This window comes from Melospiza georgiana, chromosome 8 (assembly GCF_028018845.1).
Source record: "Melospiza georgiana isolate bMelGeo1 chromosome 8, bMelGeo1.pri, whole genome shotgun sequence".
NCBI lineage: Eukaryota > Metazoa > Chordata > Aves > Passeriformes > Passerellidae > Melospiza > Melospiza georgiana.
Window position 1 is genome coordinate 1,981,247 of NC_080437.1, and position 16,283 is coordinate 1,997,529.

Below are 16,283 nucleotides of genomic sequence, written 5' to 3' on the forward strand. Positions count from 1 at the left end.
TGTGAGCACGGGGGCTGTGGCTGGAGCTGAAGCTTTCAGCTCACACCAGAGTGCTGTGAAATGTGTCCCTGTGTTGGGCTGGGAGTTCCTCAGCCACTGCTCAGTGCAGCTCCCTCTGCCTGCTTCTGCTGCAGGCAAGTGTGGAGCATTTGCTGAGGGGAGCACAGCGTGGAGGGAGAAGCTACCAGCTTCCCTTGCAGACAGAAGAATTTCTCTTCTCTTCTCTCTCTGGAGAAAGTGATGGCAAAAATGTTTTGAAGTAGAAGTTTTCATTACTGTAAGAATCAAGAGTATCAGTGCTTTTCAGAGTGAAATACCAGAGTGAAGGAAAACAGAAACTAATGCCCATACTGATGTCTGCAGATTGCTGTGGTTAAGTTTAGGCAGACAGGGATGGAGTTGCTCTTGTGTCATCCTGGCTTGGAGCAAGAACAATGAGATTTGAGAGGCTTCATGCTCTCTTTCACAATTACCCAAAACCTTTGGTGTTGTGCTAATTAACACAGTCCAACTTCTTTCCTGGAGTGATTATACCTTTCAAGAAACATTGAGGTGAAGTGTTGGGATTTTTCCTCCTATACCTTTGTGGAGATAGTCCAAATGGCTTTCTTTGTTTGAAAGAAATAAGGAAATTATTTCCTTCTTTGTACGAAGGAAATAATCCATTTTCTTTTGTGTCAGACTTAGCTGGATGTCTCTCTATATATTATTTATGGTGTACTCCTGGTTTTGTTGTTGGATAGAGTAGCTAATTTGAGCTCCAGTAACAATCCATCACTACCTTGGGGAGATATAATTGCTTGTAAGTATAGTACTTCGTGTCTTGTCTTTGTTTTTCATTGCCTTGAATGTGTTGTCAGCTTGCTCAACCTGTAAGGCTTTATGCTTGGAAATAGTGAGGTGTGAGGAAAATAGATGCTTTAGATCCTCCATGCAACGAATCCAGGCTCTGCTGTCGCAGGTTTTGAACTCAGTGAAATCACTGGGGATGAATGTCAGTAACTGAGTGTGTGAGGTAAAGTCTATCCTTAAACATTAGAGACTGGAAGCAGGGAGGGAACAGTAAGATTAAAGCTGACTTGAAAAAAAAATTAAATATTACACAGTTTCCATAGCTGAGAAATTAGAATTTCTTTAGGGGAAGAGGTGGAAGACTCCAGATTGGAGAAATTTTGTGATGTTGTTGACCAACAGATGGTAGTTGGTGGAAAGGTTTTTATATTTGTTTCTTGAACAGCTGTAGGTGCATGAGCTATTGCATGTAGGTGTGCACTATCCACCATGATTTGGGATGCTTCAGCCTGTAGTGGAGGAGGGTCAGGGAGTAGATCTGTAGGAGGAAAGGGATGCTGTTACAGTGATACAGGGAAAGACCTAAATATCTGGAAAAACATTCCAGAGAGTGAGATGGATAGCTCAGGGAAACACTGCCTTTCAAGCAAAGTGTTTTTTTCATACTTCAGACTTACCAGAAAGAAATTCAAGTGCATATAAAACTGCTAGGAAGCTGTGCAGTGGCTGGGGAAAACAACCTAGATGATTTAATAGACTTTATGTGTCTCTAACATCTGGATTCAGGGAGTTAATCTGAGTTAGTGGCATTCTGAATCTATTGAGTTTGTGTTAAATCAGGAGAAGTGGGAATTCACAAAGTGCACAGCTGCACTGGTGCCATTTGAAGCAGCATTCATTGAACCTGGTAGTTATTCACCCCTGGAACTCCTTTGTTGAATTTGAAACAATAAAATCCCAGCACTGCAGAGCCCTCAGCAGAGGATGGAGGGATCCCACCCTCAGAACAGGCACGGCTGCTCTCACCCCTTGGCAGAGGTGGTGCCACAGCCCCTGCAGAGGGCAGCTCTGAACCTCAGCCCTGCAGCCCCTCGAGGGCTCTCCGTGTGTCCCACAGCCTCTCCTGCTCAGCATTCCTCCTCTGCCCCACTCCAGAGCTCCAGGTTGTTGTGGGTGTGAACCCTTCTGTCTCTCCTTATGTTTATGGTGTGTAATCATCCTTTTTGCTCAGCTCCCAGTGTGTCCAGGCTTCCTTCATGGAAACCCTCACAGAGCTGCAGCCTTACCAAAACAGGGAAAGCTGCAGGAAGGCTTTGTGTAGGCTTTTACTGGGGTGTGTACCTCAGTGCTGTCTGCTGTTCTCCCAGCAGCTCTGCCTCAGGGACTCCTGTTCAGACCGATGGCTGAATCACTGAAACAGCCCCTCTGGCTTTGTACAGGAATGCTATAGGGACTCTCTTTCTAATCAGTAGATTGCTTAGGTCAAAATGTAGTGTTTGCACTTGAACTAACGTCCTGTTTTTGTTACAGGGCTCACAAGGGTTGCAGGGGTGAAGAGAGAGACGAGAATCTTGACCTCATGTTCAGAAGGCTGGATTTATTATTTTATGCTATATATTACATTATAACTATACTTATAGGAATAGAGAGAAAAGTTCTCAGAAGCTTGCTATGCTAAGAATAGAAAAGGAATTAATAACAAAGGAGCTCTCTCTGATTCTGTCCCAGAGAGAGCTCGGCCTTTGATTGGCCCTTAATTGTACACATCCAACATGGGCCAGTCACAGGTGCACCTGTTGCATTTCACAGCAGCAGATAACCATTGTTTACATTCTTTTTCTGGGGCCTCAGCTTCCCAGAAGAAAAAATCCTAAAGAAAGGATTTTTCACAAAAGATGTCTGTGACAGTTTTGTTTTTTTTTTTTCTTTTTCCTCTGTTTCTTCCATTTGGCCAGTGATTCAGCAGATCTGGTGTACTTTCCCAAATATTCTTTTCAGAATACTCAGAATTTCCCAGCATCATAAACTGGGACTAATGGCTTATTATGCTACACCGTAAGGCAGCTAAGCCTCTGCTTTATATCAAAGGCTCTGGATTTTACATGAAGGTTAAAAAAGGAGCACAGACAGTCCTTGGTGGTGTAGCAAAGGAGCTTTCTTTTTGTCTTCTTAATGTGCTGGGGATTCAGCTCATTTTAACACAAGGCTGAGGCATTCCTGAGTATTTAACATTTATGTCAAGACTGAGCTGTGGCTGAAAGCTCAGAGGCATCACACCCCACATTTCTTAGGGGCTGTAGAGGAGAACTTGAATCATTGGTGCATTAGGTGCCCCGTGGGGCAGAGATCTCCAGAACAGTCATTGCTGAGTGCTCCTCTAGTGGCTCTGAGGGTGGCCATGTCTGTGGGGAAAAGTAACGCTTCATTTTAATTTCTCTGAAGTAATTTTTTGGGGTGGAATGATTTCATTCTCATTAGATCTCTGAGGGTACCAGGAAATTCCTGGTTTAATTGGAGAACTTTACCCTCAAAGCCAGCTTCAAATGTCAGCAAAGCTGCTGCAGGTTCAAGAACTAACCTAAGCAGCAATGGCTTGAACTGTCCATGCCATCTCTTCCTTGCTGGCTGTTTTAATCCTGGGTTTCACCTTTGGTATTGTTTGGCTGGTCCTGGGTTGGACCTTGCCAGGGCTGCTGGTAGTTTGTGGAGCAGCTGAAGGATGTGCTGTGGATGCCTGACAAACCTCTGGCCTTTGTTGCAGTGCAAATAACAATGAACCAGTGGCCTGGAATGGAGGGAAGGGTCAGTAGGCACACAAAGGAATTGGGCCAAAGGATTCAACAACTAAGGATTCAAAGGGAAAAGACCAGGAAAGGCAGATGGAAGATACGGTGAGGGCTCAAGTACTCAGTCCTAGATTCAGGGGATTGCATTTGCAAATTCATTCCCCACATACTTTGCCGTAACAAGAAGGTGCCTTTCTTGAGGAACAGTGGTGTGTGAAATACTGGATCCTAGGTTGTTCCAATTGTGGGCTTCCAAAGTTGAGAATAAGGAACTGTAATTAGTAAAGTATGCTTTCCCCCAAGAACTTATAGTTCTTTGCTGACCAGTATGATTAATCAAGAAGAGATTAAACATTATCTGTCATCTTGTGTTGTCACCACTGTCATTTCCTGACTGCAGTGCTGGTACAGGTCCATACTATAATATTTTTAGGTTAAATGAGAATGGTCTTTACACATAAATCCATACTGACTTGGAAGAGAAGGGTCTTCTCATTTGAACAAAGACTTACATCAATTTTTTTCATGTTGTCTACTTCCTTTGTACAGTGCTGTAAATTGATTTTGGGCCTTTGGAAATTAAATGCTTAGTGAAACTAGAAGTATTCCTGTTAAAGATGTTGGAAGGCAAAGCTGAGTTCAGCAGCATTGCTCCCTTTATACATGCATGAACTGCAATTAAGTGTTGATTTTAGTTCAGGTGAAGTGTTTCAGCATTAAAGAGGCTGAGGCTCGAGCAAATGTGAAGAGAAGGGTGGTCATACTTCCCGCCTCAAGTAGTCACATTGTACTTCTTAGCTCTTGGAAACATTCTGTAATTAAAGCAGCTTTTTGGGCTTGGGAGGAGGGTGTACAGAAAGTGTCTGACTTTCTGGCAGACTGTTCACAAGAATTTGGCTGTTTTCCTAGACTGAAATTCTGAGGAAATTCTCTAATTGTTTGGGAAGTGTTTTTCTGATACAGCATATCTGTGTTCTGAGTGGCACGTGTAAGCTGATGTGCAGCCCTGTTCATACATCTCTGTTTGGATGTGGGTGCACCAATTGCATTTTTAAAACCCCAACTAAAACCAACCCTGCTATTTTTCTGACCAGATATGCATAATGGCTCTCAGAATACGCTGAGCTGAACTTCCTTGGAACATATTACTAGAAAATGGAACGGAAAGGAACCTCATATAACTCTGGGAATAGCAAACTGCCCAAGAAATTTCTTAAAATCAGGATTTGGCATGGGTTGTGCTTTCAATATGAAGAAACTGTAACATCTTTCTGGTGCTTCTGCATCCTGTTGATGCCAAACAGTACAAATTTGTGGGTCATGAAAACACTTGGGGGAGGATTTAATTACTGTCACTTGTGTATGTGTATTGCTTTGTTTAATTGAGTTGTTCTGCACCTCGTGTGCAGGGCTGTGATTTATGCTGTGATTTATTTTGTCTGTGCTTCTCTGCAGGGGGAGAGGCCCTCTGAAGCACACGGCTGACGTCATCAACGCCGCCAAGGTGATCTCGGAGTCGGGCTCGCGCATGGACGCCCTGGCGCGGCTCATCGCCGACCAGGTGAGCTGCCCTGCAGGAGCCTGCCCTGCTCAGCCTCACCCCAGCACCTCCCAGGACACAGCTCCTGTCTGAGCCTCCCTGTGCAGCCTCCTCTCTGTGTGGATCTGTTGTAATCTCGTTGTTGTATTTCTAAAGTCCCATAAATTCCCGTACCTTCTCCGTGATACTTCTTGGGGGCAGTTCTTCACAGCTCTGACTTCTTCTCCTGCTTGTTGCTGCTTCTCAGTCAGGGCTCCTTCCAGGCTCTCCCTGACTGGCCAAGCCCACCCCCTTTTATCCCAGTTATCTTCACTAGCTACAGCCCAGTTAAGGACATTGCAGCTGCAGCCCATCAAAAACAACCAGGGCTTATCAGGGCAAGGCCTATATACAGATATTCAATATACAATACAGATATTTTACTAAGACTCCTACTAGATTTCCCCCTTTTCGTTTACTTACAGAGACAGGTTTTACATTTTCCACTTATAATTATATGATACATATATTTTCCCAGCTCTTGACTGTACAATACAACTAGGACTTCTACTATATTTTTCCCCCTTTTTACAGAAACATATTTAGATGGACACAATATACTACATATATTCTACCACAGCTCTTGGCTGCACAACACATATATTTACCATGACTCGAAGGCCATGTTTCCCCACAGCTTCTTGACTCACAGGCCATAATCCAACACAGCTCCTGGCTGCCACAGCTCCTTGATTCAATGGCCGTGCTTCTCCACAGCTCTAGGCTGTCTCAGCCTCCACAGCTCTCAGGCTGCTTATCTCCATCACGTTGGGGTCACCAGATGTTGTAATATTGTTGTTGTATTTCTAAAGTCCCATACTGTCACAAACATAGTTCTAAAGTCTCGTACCTTCTCGGTGATACTTCTTGGGGGCAGTTCTTCACAGTTCTGACTTCATCTCCTGCTTGTTGCTTCTTCTGCTTGTTGCTCCTTCTTTATTAGGGCTCCTTGTCAGCTCTCCTTGACTGGCCAAGCCCAGCCCCTTTTATCCCAGCTATCTTCACTAGCCACAGCTGCAGCCCAATTAAGGCCATGGCAGCTGCAGCCCATCAAAAACAACCGGGGTTTATCAGGGCAAGAACTATATACAGATATTCAATATACAATACAGATATTTTACTAAGACTCCTACTATATGTATCCATGGTCTGTTCATGTACACCTGAAAGGGACGTGTACGTACATGACACGTGTCTAGGGACACACATCCCTCTGCACATGTGTTTGTACATGTGGCTGAATATTTGTGAGCTCCCTTAAGCTCTGAATGCAACATTTTAGACATACAGAATATATGAACATGTAAATAGATACACATTTAAAATATATATATTTTAAATCACACGTGTCTAGGGACATACATCCCTCTGCACATGTGTTTGTACATGTGGCTGAATATTTGTGAGCTCCCTTAAGCTCTGAATGCAACATTTTAGACATAAGGTATATATGAATATATATATAGATACATGTTTAAAATATATGTGTTCATGGTTGCTTTATTTTATTTATTTATTTATTATTGACATATTAAGGCATATGTATATAAACAGTTGTATAAAAAGCTGTTTTCCTGCTTTCACCCCAACTGGCAACTGAGTACAATGCAGCTGCTTGGTCACCTACTCCTGGAACTGGAAAAAAAGGAAACCTCATGGGTAGTTGTAAAAAGTTTATTAATTTAAAATATAATAGTAGTAGTGGTACTACTAACATTGATGCTGAAAGAGAGGGGGAGAGAGGACTGAGACCAGAGAGAAAGAAGGGATGCCCAGCACAGTTCCCCAGCATGTGCTGCCTGATGCCCAGCCTGTCCCTGAACAGCAGTCAGCCCCTTCCAGGTGAGTCCCCCATGCTGGCCATGACACTGCATGGAACTGGTATGGAAGAGCTTTGGCCAGTTCACATCACCTGTCCTGGCCGTGCTCCCCCCCAGCTGCCTGCACGCTGCTCACTGGCAGAGGGTGGGACACTGAAAGGTCCTTGTGTGCCACCTTCCTTCCCATCTTGATCCAGCAGAGCAGGGGGCCAGCCCCTGTGGAGAGCAGGAGCTCTGTGCCAGGCAAAGGCAGCAGCTGTGCAGGCAGCAGGGCAGAGCTGCAGGCTCATGCTCTCCTGAGTGAGCTGGGGAAGTTGCCCAGCAGCAATGCAGCTGCTCCAGGTGAGCTGTGGGAGCACAGCATGGAGGCACTGGCACAGAGCTCTGCTGCTCTGGGCTCTGAGCACCAGCTTAGGAAGGACAGACTTGTCTGGCTCCAGAATGGTTTGTTCTCCGCCCTCTGCAGAGTCACAGAATCCACATTTTTCCTGTACTTTCCTTCCCTGCCCCCCACCCCTAACACTGGCTGTTTTGCCTCTGCAAATCTGCAGCTTGAAGGTGATTTTTGGTCGTGCATTTAATTTTTATTTGAAGTTATTTTAAGTAACTCTTACGAGTTACTAATCACCATGAAATGCCAAGTGTTGGAACTGGAAGGTGTGCTTTATTTCTGTTGGAGTTTTAGATGGCTCAGCCTCCCCTAGAGGAGCCCAGCAGAGCAGGGTAGCTCAGCAGCCTGCCTAGGGGAGCTGCAGTGGCACGGGGCACCCCTGCAGCCTCCTCACCAGGCTGGCTGGGTCTCTTTAGGGCTGTGCAACACCAGCAGAGCAGTGCAGGTGTCACACCTGCAGCATTTCTTCCTTTGTGGCTGCCTTTCAGGTCCAGGGCAGCACAGGACAGTCACTGTTTCCACACCCTCACATGCTCTCTCTTCTCCCTTCACTTTTTATTTTCATATTCAGTGCTTGCTTTCCTACTGTCTAGAAAGAAACCTCAGTCTGTTAGTGGTTGTCCTGTGGTAACAAAGAATTTCTAGTTTGTATCTATACAGTTGTGATCAGATTTGTGGAAAAAATAGGTAAAATATCTGAATTCTCCAATTCCTGATCTTAACACACTTTCTTCCAGCACTGGACAACAGCTGCTTTCAAGATTTTATCTATTACTGATTAAAATTCAAACCTGTCACTGATACACTGCAGAAACTGATGAGATAGCAAAGCCAAAGCTGAGTAAGGATCATAAATTCTTGTTGGTTTTAGGATAGGGAATCCACTCTCACTGAAATATTTCTTCTATGAAAGAAAGATTTCAGCTGTATTAGTACAACGACTCCAGCCTAGAAATATGAGCAAATCAGTGTGAGGAGAAGGTGTTCATGAGCCACTAGTGGTGATAATTCGTGTGTCCCCTCAGAGCTGCTGGGAAATGTGACATCACTGAGCTTATTGTAACCCATTTACTGAGTTCACTCCAGCTCCTTGCCTTGGTCCTCACTCTGAGCTTGCACACAGCTGGCACCCAGGAGCCCCCTGACCCCTGGGATTTGTTCTGTGCCTCTGAAGGACACTCCTTACTTACAGGTGTTGCTTGGATTTTAGATGCAGTTTTACATTACATTATATGCGTTAAAACCAGAAAAATCCAAATCAAAAGATGGGCCAAGGCGGCCTTCCAGTTATGGTGAACACAATTGCAAGTATTGATAGGAAGGTGTCAAATTTAGTAAAGAGAATCTTGCTTTGTTCCTGCTATTACAGATATTCTTAGTATGATCCTCTCACTCCTTGCATGGCTAGAAAGCTTTTCACTTCTGTTAAAAGAAGGTTTAAAAGGGTTTTTTTGGCTGTGCAAGTTATTCTTTAACTTAGAAAGCTCTTTTCTCATTGTGGTGGTTTTTTTTAATCTTGAAGGTATTTTCAAATTCCTTTTCTCAGCTGTTGTTTTGCCAGGTTTCCTATGCCCTGCACTCCTGGGGTCTTAAAATAAAATAAACTTTACATTCCTCTGGGCAACCAAATAACTGTTCTCTGAATTTGGGCCAAACTGGATAAGCCCTTCAGGAATCTGGTACCCAGTCAAACATGAGTATTGCTTTCCTGAGCAGCATTTGGACTTTTTAGTGGAGTATTTCACATGTTGCCTTTTACTAACAACTAAATTCTGTAGCATTTCTATTATGTGAAAAAAAAAAGGATTGATATGATTTTTATAGCTCCCTGTTGCTGTGTTTGAAGGGAAGGCATACAGCATGGTACAATCAGCAGAACTCAGCTGTATTTCAGCCCACAGTCACAAAGCACTGCTAGGATAGCTCAGAGTAACCAGGGTCCAAATCCTCACAGTTACAGCATCAACAGCAACTTGCACACATGAATCACAAGTGCATTATAAATTCATTATCAGGAGACGTTCCCTTTTGTCAGAAGATTTTTGTTCTTTATTCCTTCTGTCAGAAGATTTTTGCTGCTTGATGTGACCTGGAAGCCCTGAGATGATGAAGGCAGTGAGTGCCTCCCCCTGGGCTGATGAAATGTGCTGAAGAGTGGGGTCTGTATTAAGAACCTGCTCTGTGTTGCACTCGCTGGGCTCCCAGTCAGGCTGGGCTCATTCAGAATGCAGTTTGTCAGAGCTAATTGCAGTGTGTAAATCATCCCTTTGGGTGACACAACCCCACTGGGGGAGCAGCAAAGCTGCCTCCTGTCTGTGCCCAGCACACATTTATAGTAGGTGGTGTGTGGTTATCCCCAATATTGATCCTCATGAAGGTTTGGGTGCTGTAGAGAAATGCTTTGGCCTTGGTTAGCAAGGGGATGAAGCGAGAACAAAGCAAACCCAGAATGGTCTGTGGGCAGAAGCTCCTGTGCACTGTTCATTCACACCCCGTGTGCAACTGCTGTGCCACTGGCTTTTTCACTTGGATGGTGAGTGCTGGTTTCAGTCTGGTTTTAATTACTGCATTATTTTAACTTCATTGTTTGGATGTTCTGGTAGATATTCTCTTGGGTAAAATAGCACTGCATCTTGGGGATGCAGGTCAGTTCTGATGCTGCTCTTACAGAAAGCCCTTGCCAGCAACAGCCACTGCCCACAGGATGTGTGGGGAAAAACCTCTCAGAATCTGATGGGCTCTCCAGTCAGGAATGTGCAGCAGCAAACTGGTAACCATCAGTTACTGTGGGATGGTGAAACTCAGAATTTATTGATTGTCCTTCTGTTGCAGCCTAGTGTTTGGTTTTGCTGGTGAGCAAGTGCTGCTTGTACCAGCTGCTTCTGAGCAGTAGGTAGATGACTCCTTGTGCAGCGTCCTCCCTGCAGAACATTTGTTCCCAGCATCTGCTGATGGCTGATCTGACGTGCTGCAAGGCATGAGGTTTCATTTTCTGGCCAGCCCGAGCCTCTGCTGCAGTGCTGAGCCAGAGCTCAGGCACAGATCCACTGCTCCCTGCTGCTGCCAGGAGGTGACACTGGCTATTGACACAGCTTGGAGAGCGTGGCCTGGCTTCATGGTGCTCCCACCCCCTGCAGCCATGCCAGAATTTACACAGCCAAACATATGGTTACGATACCCTCAACGTGGGAAATCGTCCTTGATAATTTTCCATTTGTTTGTCCAGTAATTTCTTCTGCTTACGTAAAATTTTAGTATCTGTACCAAAGATTTCTGCAATTTAACAACCTCACGTTAAAAACCATTTCCTTTGTTTTGTGCTCCTGGGAGCCACTGTTAATGATCCCTGGGGGCTGTAATGGAGGAAGAATTACAGGATTCAGTACAATCTTCCTCCTTCCATCTGGGCCTTGGCTGGGCTGGGGCAGGGCAAGGACGCACGGGATCTACTCAGGTGGTGCAGCTGTGAATATGCCACTGCATAATTACATTTCAGGAGAATTTTCTTATCCAATGCCCTGCATTTGCTTTTTTGAATCCTTCTGGTACGGAAAGTGTTTGCGCAGAACCTCAAGGTCTTGCTCTTGAGTGCAGTTTCCTGGCCTTTGATGTGTATCATCTGTGGCATTCCTAAAGTGGTGCCCATTTCTTCTGTAGTGCTGTGTAAGGGGGACAGCACTGTGGCTAGCCTGAGACAAGAATATAAAAGAGTACTATATAATAACCATTCTTGTCTGTGAACTTCTCTAATTGGTATTGTCACTGTTTGAAGTGGGTGAGGCACTATATTGGCACCCTATACACCTTTCTCTTGAGTTTTTCTGGCCAGAGGGATAAAATCAAAGTGTAACCAAGGAGAAAGGAAAAAACAGAGGAAGAAGAATGTCATTCCAGGAATACACACCATCTTGGTATTATGAGTTGTGATGCTCTAAGGGATTGTATTGTACTTTACTTTAAGTATATTTTTTATTAATTAAAATAAATAAACAGTAAGTATTCCAGCTTTCTAAACACTGAGATACTATTATATAAATACTGATTTGGGCAGTTCTTAAAGCAGTGCTTAATAAGGAAGAAATAAAAACATATTTTAGGTCAGTTTTCCATCAGATAGAAAGAAAACATGTCCAGGAAATGTTCTGGTTTTGCTGTAAACTGTGCCCAAATACAGGAAACAATAATGGACATAGCAGAACATGAGGTAAGGACTGATGTTAAGTCATATTAATTAATTTAAAATTGTACACTCTGACCTTGTTTACTGTTACCTTTTGCTAAGTCTGAAGCATGAATTTGCTATTATTGCATAGCCACGAAGAACAGCATTGTCACAGCAGCCCTTTGAACACATACTGTTGCTTCAGCAAAGCCAGGAGCTGAAATACTTTTGGAGTTAAGTAGAATTGGTGCTTTATCTGGCTCCTGGTGGGTTTGGATTTAAATCCACTGACCACAATTCAATAAAACCACAGGTGATTGTTGACAGTGTGCATTTGGTGGGGATGTGTCTTTGCTTTCTCAGTATGCAAAGCTGAGCAGAGTTTCCTGTCGAAAGGAAGGGGCTGTATTTTTCATGTGTGCACCACACCCAGGCCAACACCATGTCTGCACCTGCAGGGCTCTTGTGCTTATTGATGCTCTTACTCTCTGCAGCTGTGGGAGCACAGCAGGGCCTCACCATTCCCCTTAGGATCCCTTTATTCTGCCAGAGCAATGGGAATCAGCCTTAGAACAAATTCATACCCAGCCTTTCATGGCTGGCCTGGTACCCACAGAGCAACATTGCACTCCAAGTACTCCATGTATTTTGGGAAAAAAATAGGTTACAACAATCCTGGTTTTATTTCTGTAATATAAATCTGTATTGTTAAAAATATTGACAATTTTTATTGTGACTTTTCCATAAGACATTCTAATTTTGCTGTTCCCACAGCGAGAGAGGATCTGCAGATTGAGTTCAGTACAGTCTGGATGGAACACACAAAAACCCCTATGATCTGGTTACAAGACAAAGCATAACATACAGATATTAACATGTCTCTGCATGTGTGGTTACATAGCCCATGAAATCTGTTTGGATTGCTCTCATCACTGTTTATAGAGGTATTTTCTTAGAGATCATCTAAGGACTGGAAGTAATTACTCTATACACTAAAGATATGTTTAGAAATCCTGCTAAGGCAAGCACAGCAATGTTAAATAGAGTGCATGTGGGGAATCTTAGGCTTCATCTGAGCTTCCAGCTATAGATTAAAAAACTTCCCAAGAGGAATGAACTTAGCAGCCTGATAAACTGCAGTGAAAAGCAAGGCTCCAGTAGTCTGCAACTGGAATACTCCCCAGTGAAGTTTCAATGATTCCTGAGATACCATTCTGAATCAGCAATTACTGAAGTGCTTTACTTTTTGTTCTTTTCAGTGCCCAGACCAGTCGTGCAAACAGGATTTGCTAGCTTACCTAGAACAGATCAAGCTGTACTCCCACCAGCTCAAGATCTGCAGCCAGGTTAAAGCAGAAATCCAGCATCTCGGTGGAGAGCTCATCATGTCTGCAGTAAGTAGAAAAATGGAGCCAAGTGCTCTGTTAGTCAGACTAGGTGTTTCACTTGAGTTGGGCTTTCCTGTGCTTGCAGCATGTTCCACTTCACTCCAAATCCTGTTTTCTTTTCTAATACCCACTTAACAGCAAGAATTTACAGCAGTGACACATAGGACTTCTGGCTATTTAAAGGAATTTATTTCTTTATTATTTAAAGGAATAATAATCACCATTTCTTTTAAAATTCTCACAGCACATTATCACTGTTATTCTGAAGTAGACTGGTTTGAAGAACTCTAAGGTGCATTAGCTTGCATATGTGGAATATGCTCATGGGTGTGTCTGAACACAATGAAAACAGTCCAGGGTGGAGTTCCAGGCCAGAAAAAAATGCTGCAAGACATTCTACAGGTCTACAGAGATAAATAACAGGAAGAGCAAAGTGACTTGATTCCTGAGTGAATTTATTGATTTCTCTTAAATTTGCTTTAAGAGTTATTAGCTCCTTTACAGCCAAGTATCATTAGCCATGGAAAAGACATTTTGTGCTTTTATGGAACTTTTATGCACTTGGCCTCGGCATAGCCATCCATAAATGCCTTCACATTCCCATGTTCTGTGATGTGTTTCTGCCTGGAGCACATAGGGTTGTGATTTCAAGGTGTAAATCTGCCAAACAGCACCAAACCCAGGTAAGACACTGGGCACATTCCTACCCTTCACACACGTGCACTGTGTTGAGGGGAACTTCCCTCACATAGTTTGGAATGCTTGCTCTCTGTATCTCTCTCCCCCCAGCTGTTCCTCTGTGTCTGTACCTATCTCTGGCTACCTGTGTTTGTCTGTGTCTGTATCTGTCTGTATCTCTCTATACCTATCTACCCCCAGTGATACCTGTCTCTGTGTCCCTCTATCTGTCTGTACCTGTCTGTATCAATCTCTGCCTGATTCTGTCTTTATCCACCCACACCTGTCTCAGGTTACCCATTTCTGTCTATCCCTATCTACAGCTCTCTGTATTTATCTATACCTGTGTGTACTTATCTCTGCCTGTCTGTACCTGTACCTGTCCATACCTGTCAGTACCTCTCTATACCTGTCAGTATTTAGCTCTGCCTGTCTAAACCTATCTCTGTCTATATGTATCTCTATATATATCTGTATGTATCTACACCTCTCTCTATATACATCTATATACATCTCTACCTATATCTATATGTATCACTAGTCATCTACACGTCTCTATCCATCTATACTTACTCCTCCTGTCAGTACTTGTCATTCTCTGTCCTTATGTATATCTCCCTCTCTGTACCTGTCAATATCTGACAAAAGCTCTGTCAAAGATCTGTCTCCAGCCCTGCCAATATCTCTGTCAGAACCCGTCAGAATACAAGAGAATTTGTCAAAATGTGTCAGAATCTGCCAAAATCTAACAGGATCGGCTAAAATCTTAGAGAATGTTAGGATCTAACAGAATCTGTCAGGATCTGTCTGTACCTCTCTGTCAATGTCTATGTGTACCTGTCACTTCCTCTCCCTGTCACAAATTTATTTTATCTAGATAGTCAATATCTGCCTCTGCTTGAAAAAATCTGTCAGCACCTCTGTCTGTCTGTTCATATCTGTCAGCCTGTCTCTCTACCTGTCCATGTCTGTCTGTACCTATCTCTACCTGTCTATACCCACAGCTCTCTCTAGAGCAGCCTCTACCTGTGTCAACCTCTCTGTACCTATCTCTGCCTCTCCCTGTGCCTGTCTAGCCCTGTCTCTACCCATCAATATCTGTACATTCCTATTTCTGTCTCTAGGCCTGCCTATCCCTATTTATCTTTCACTAAAACTATTGTTACATTTTATGTGGTTTGTAAATAAGGGGAAATGAGCCTTGGTTGCTGAGGTGAGATTTGAAACACTCATTTCTATAGGATACTTTGGCTGGCTAATTTAAATGGTAATTTAGACACCACATTTGAACCTCTGGAACATACAGTTACATAATTTTAATTGCATGGATAATTTCTGAAGCCAATGCTTGTTTTTACTTGGACAGCACATTAGCAAAGTTTATCTTCCTTACCCGTTTCTTTTCACAAGCAGTTCTGTGACCAGTGTGGGTTACAGTAAAGCCAAATGTTGGAACCAAGTTTGGTTCTTGCTATTTCTGCCTCCTGCTGTAGAATACTCACATTGTTTTCTTTACCTTTTTTGTTGTGTCGCTCCTGTCAACAGTGCATAATCTGTCTGGTGCAAAAAATTTAAATTCTGAAAATGAAACCCCAAATTTAATTTACTGATAATCCCGAAGACATGACTATAGATCCTAGCCCTGCTTCAGGGAAGGAGGGTGAGAATTTGTCCTGTGTAATTTGAGGAAGCTGACTGGGTGTTTGTGGCAGTGGGGAATGAAGCAACACAGACCCCCTGATGCATCCCAAGGAGATCCCTTTATTGTAGAAATTGCCCCATGTGCTGAGTGCAGCCTCACCAGGCAGAGATTATTGCTGTGTGTGCTGAGTGCAGCCTCAGCAGGGCAGAGATTATTGCTGTGTGTGCTGAGTGCAGCCTCACCAGGCAGAGATTATTGCCCCTTGTGCTGCACCAATCTCCTCTAGCTCAGTAAACAGGCAGGGAGGTGCTTCCTTTGGGAGCCAGTAAAATGCAGAGCATGCCTAGGGCCTGAATAGCTTTGGGGTAGTTCTGTGAAATCAAGGTGAGATGCTGCAAGGTTACTACTCTCTTAAATCATCTTAGAAAATGCTCCAACAATGACTGTGTTTTTTTTTTTTTTTTTTTTTTTTTTTTTTTTTTTTTTTTTTAAATGGGTGCTACATAGAAAAGAGTCAGATTGCTAGCCAGTGTCAAAAGAGACATGTGCTCTCACCCCAGGCCTTGTGGAGACATGATTGCTGTCAGTGGTTAAGAGAAATTTCCAGAAAATTGAAAAAAAGTCTCCCTAGTCTCTGTTTTGGGAAGGGGAGGTCATTTGTGACTGACTGTGCTCAACTGCCCCCCAGCAATTAAAATTGTGGTTATCTGAAACTGCAGCCCAACCAACCAGTGATGGCCTTTTGTATTAATTTAGCTCTTTATGTTTTAATTGCTTCAGTTTTAGAAGAATAATGGGATTTACATTGTGCAGATAAATTGCTCAGTTGAGACGGAGAGAAATGCACTAGGGGTATAAAATGGCTGGTTACTGAATTGCTTTTCTTAAAAGCTGGAGCAAGTTCGAGTTTTCAAAATCCATGTGGAGGCTTTAGAAATTGATCACATTCCTAGGTTAGCTGGCCTTGAAATAAATTACAAACCCAAGTTCTGTGTGAGACAGCAGAGGGGTTCTTATCCCCCTTCCCAACTTCTCCCTGCCCAGA

General features: G+C 43.4%; 1 protein-coding gene across 3 annotated transcripts in view; it reads left to right on the top strand.

Moving 5' to 3' along the window:
* CTNNA3 (catenin alpha 3) overlaps positions 1 to 16,283 on the top strand; it is a 411,331-nt gene that overhangs the window by 385,674 nt on the left and 9,374 nt on the right. For 2 of the 3 annotated variants that reach the window (XM_058028688.1, XM_058028686.1), the window contains 2 exons: positions 5,034 to 5,139; positions 12,790 to 12,924. In XM_058028688.1, the coding sequence (XP_057884671.1) occupies positions 5,034 to 5,139; positions 12,790 to 12,924 (241 nt within the window). The remainder of the gene's footprint in view (positions 1 to 5,033; positions 5,140 to 12,789; positions 12,925 to 16,283) is intronic. The other variant, XM_058028687.1, reaches the window with a different exon arrangement.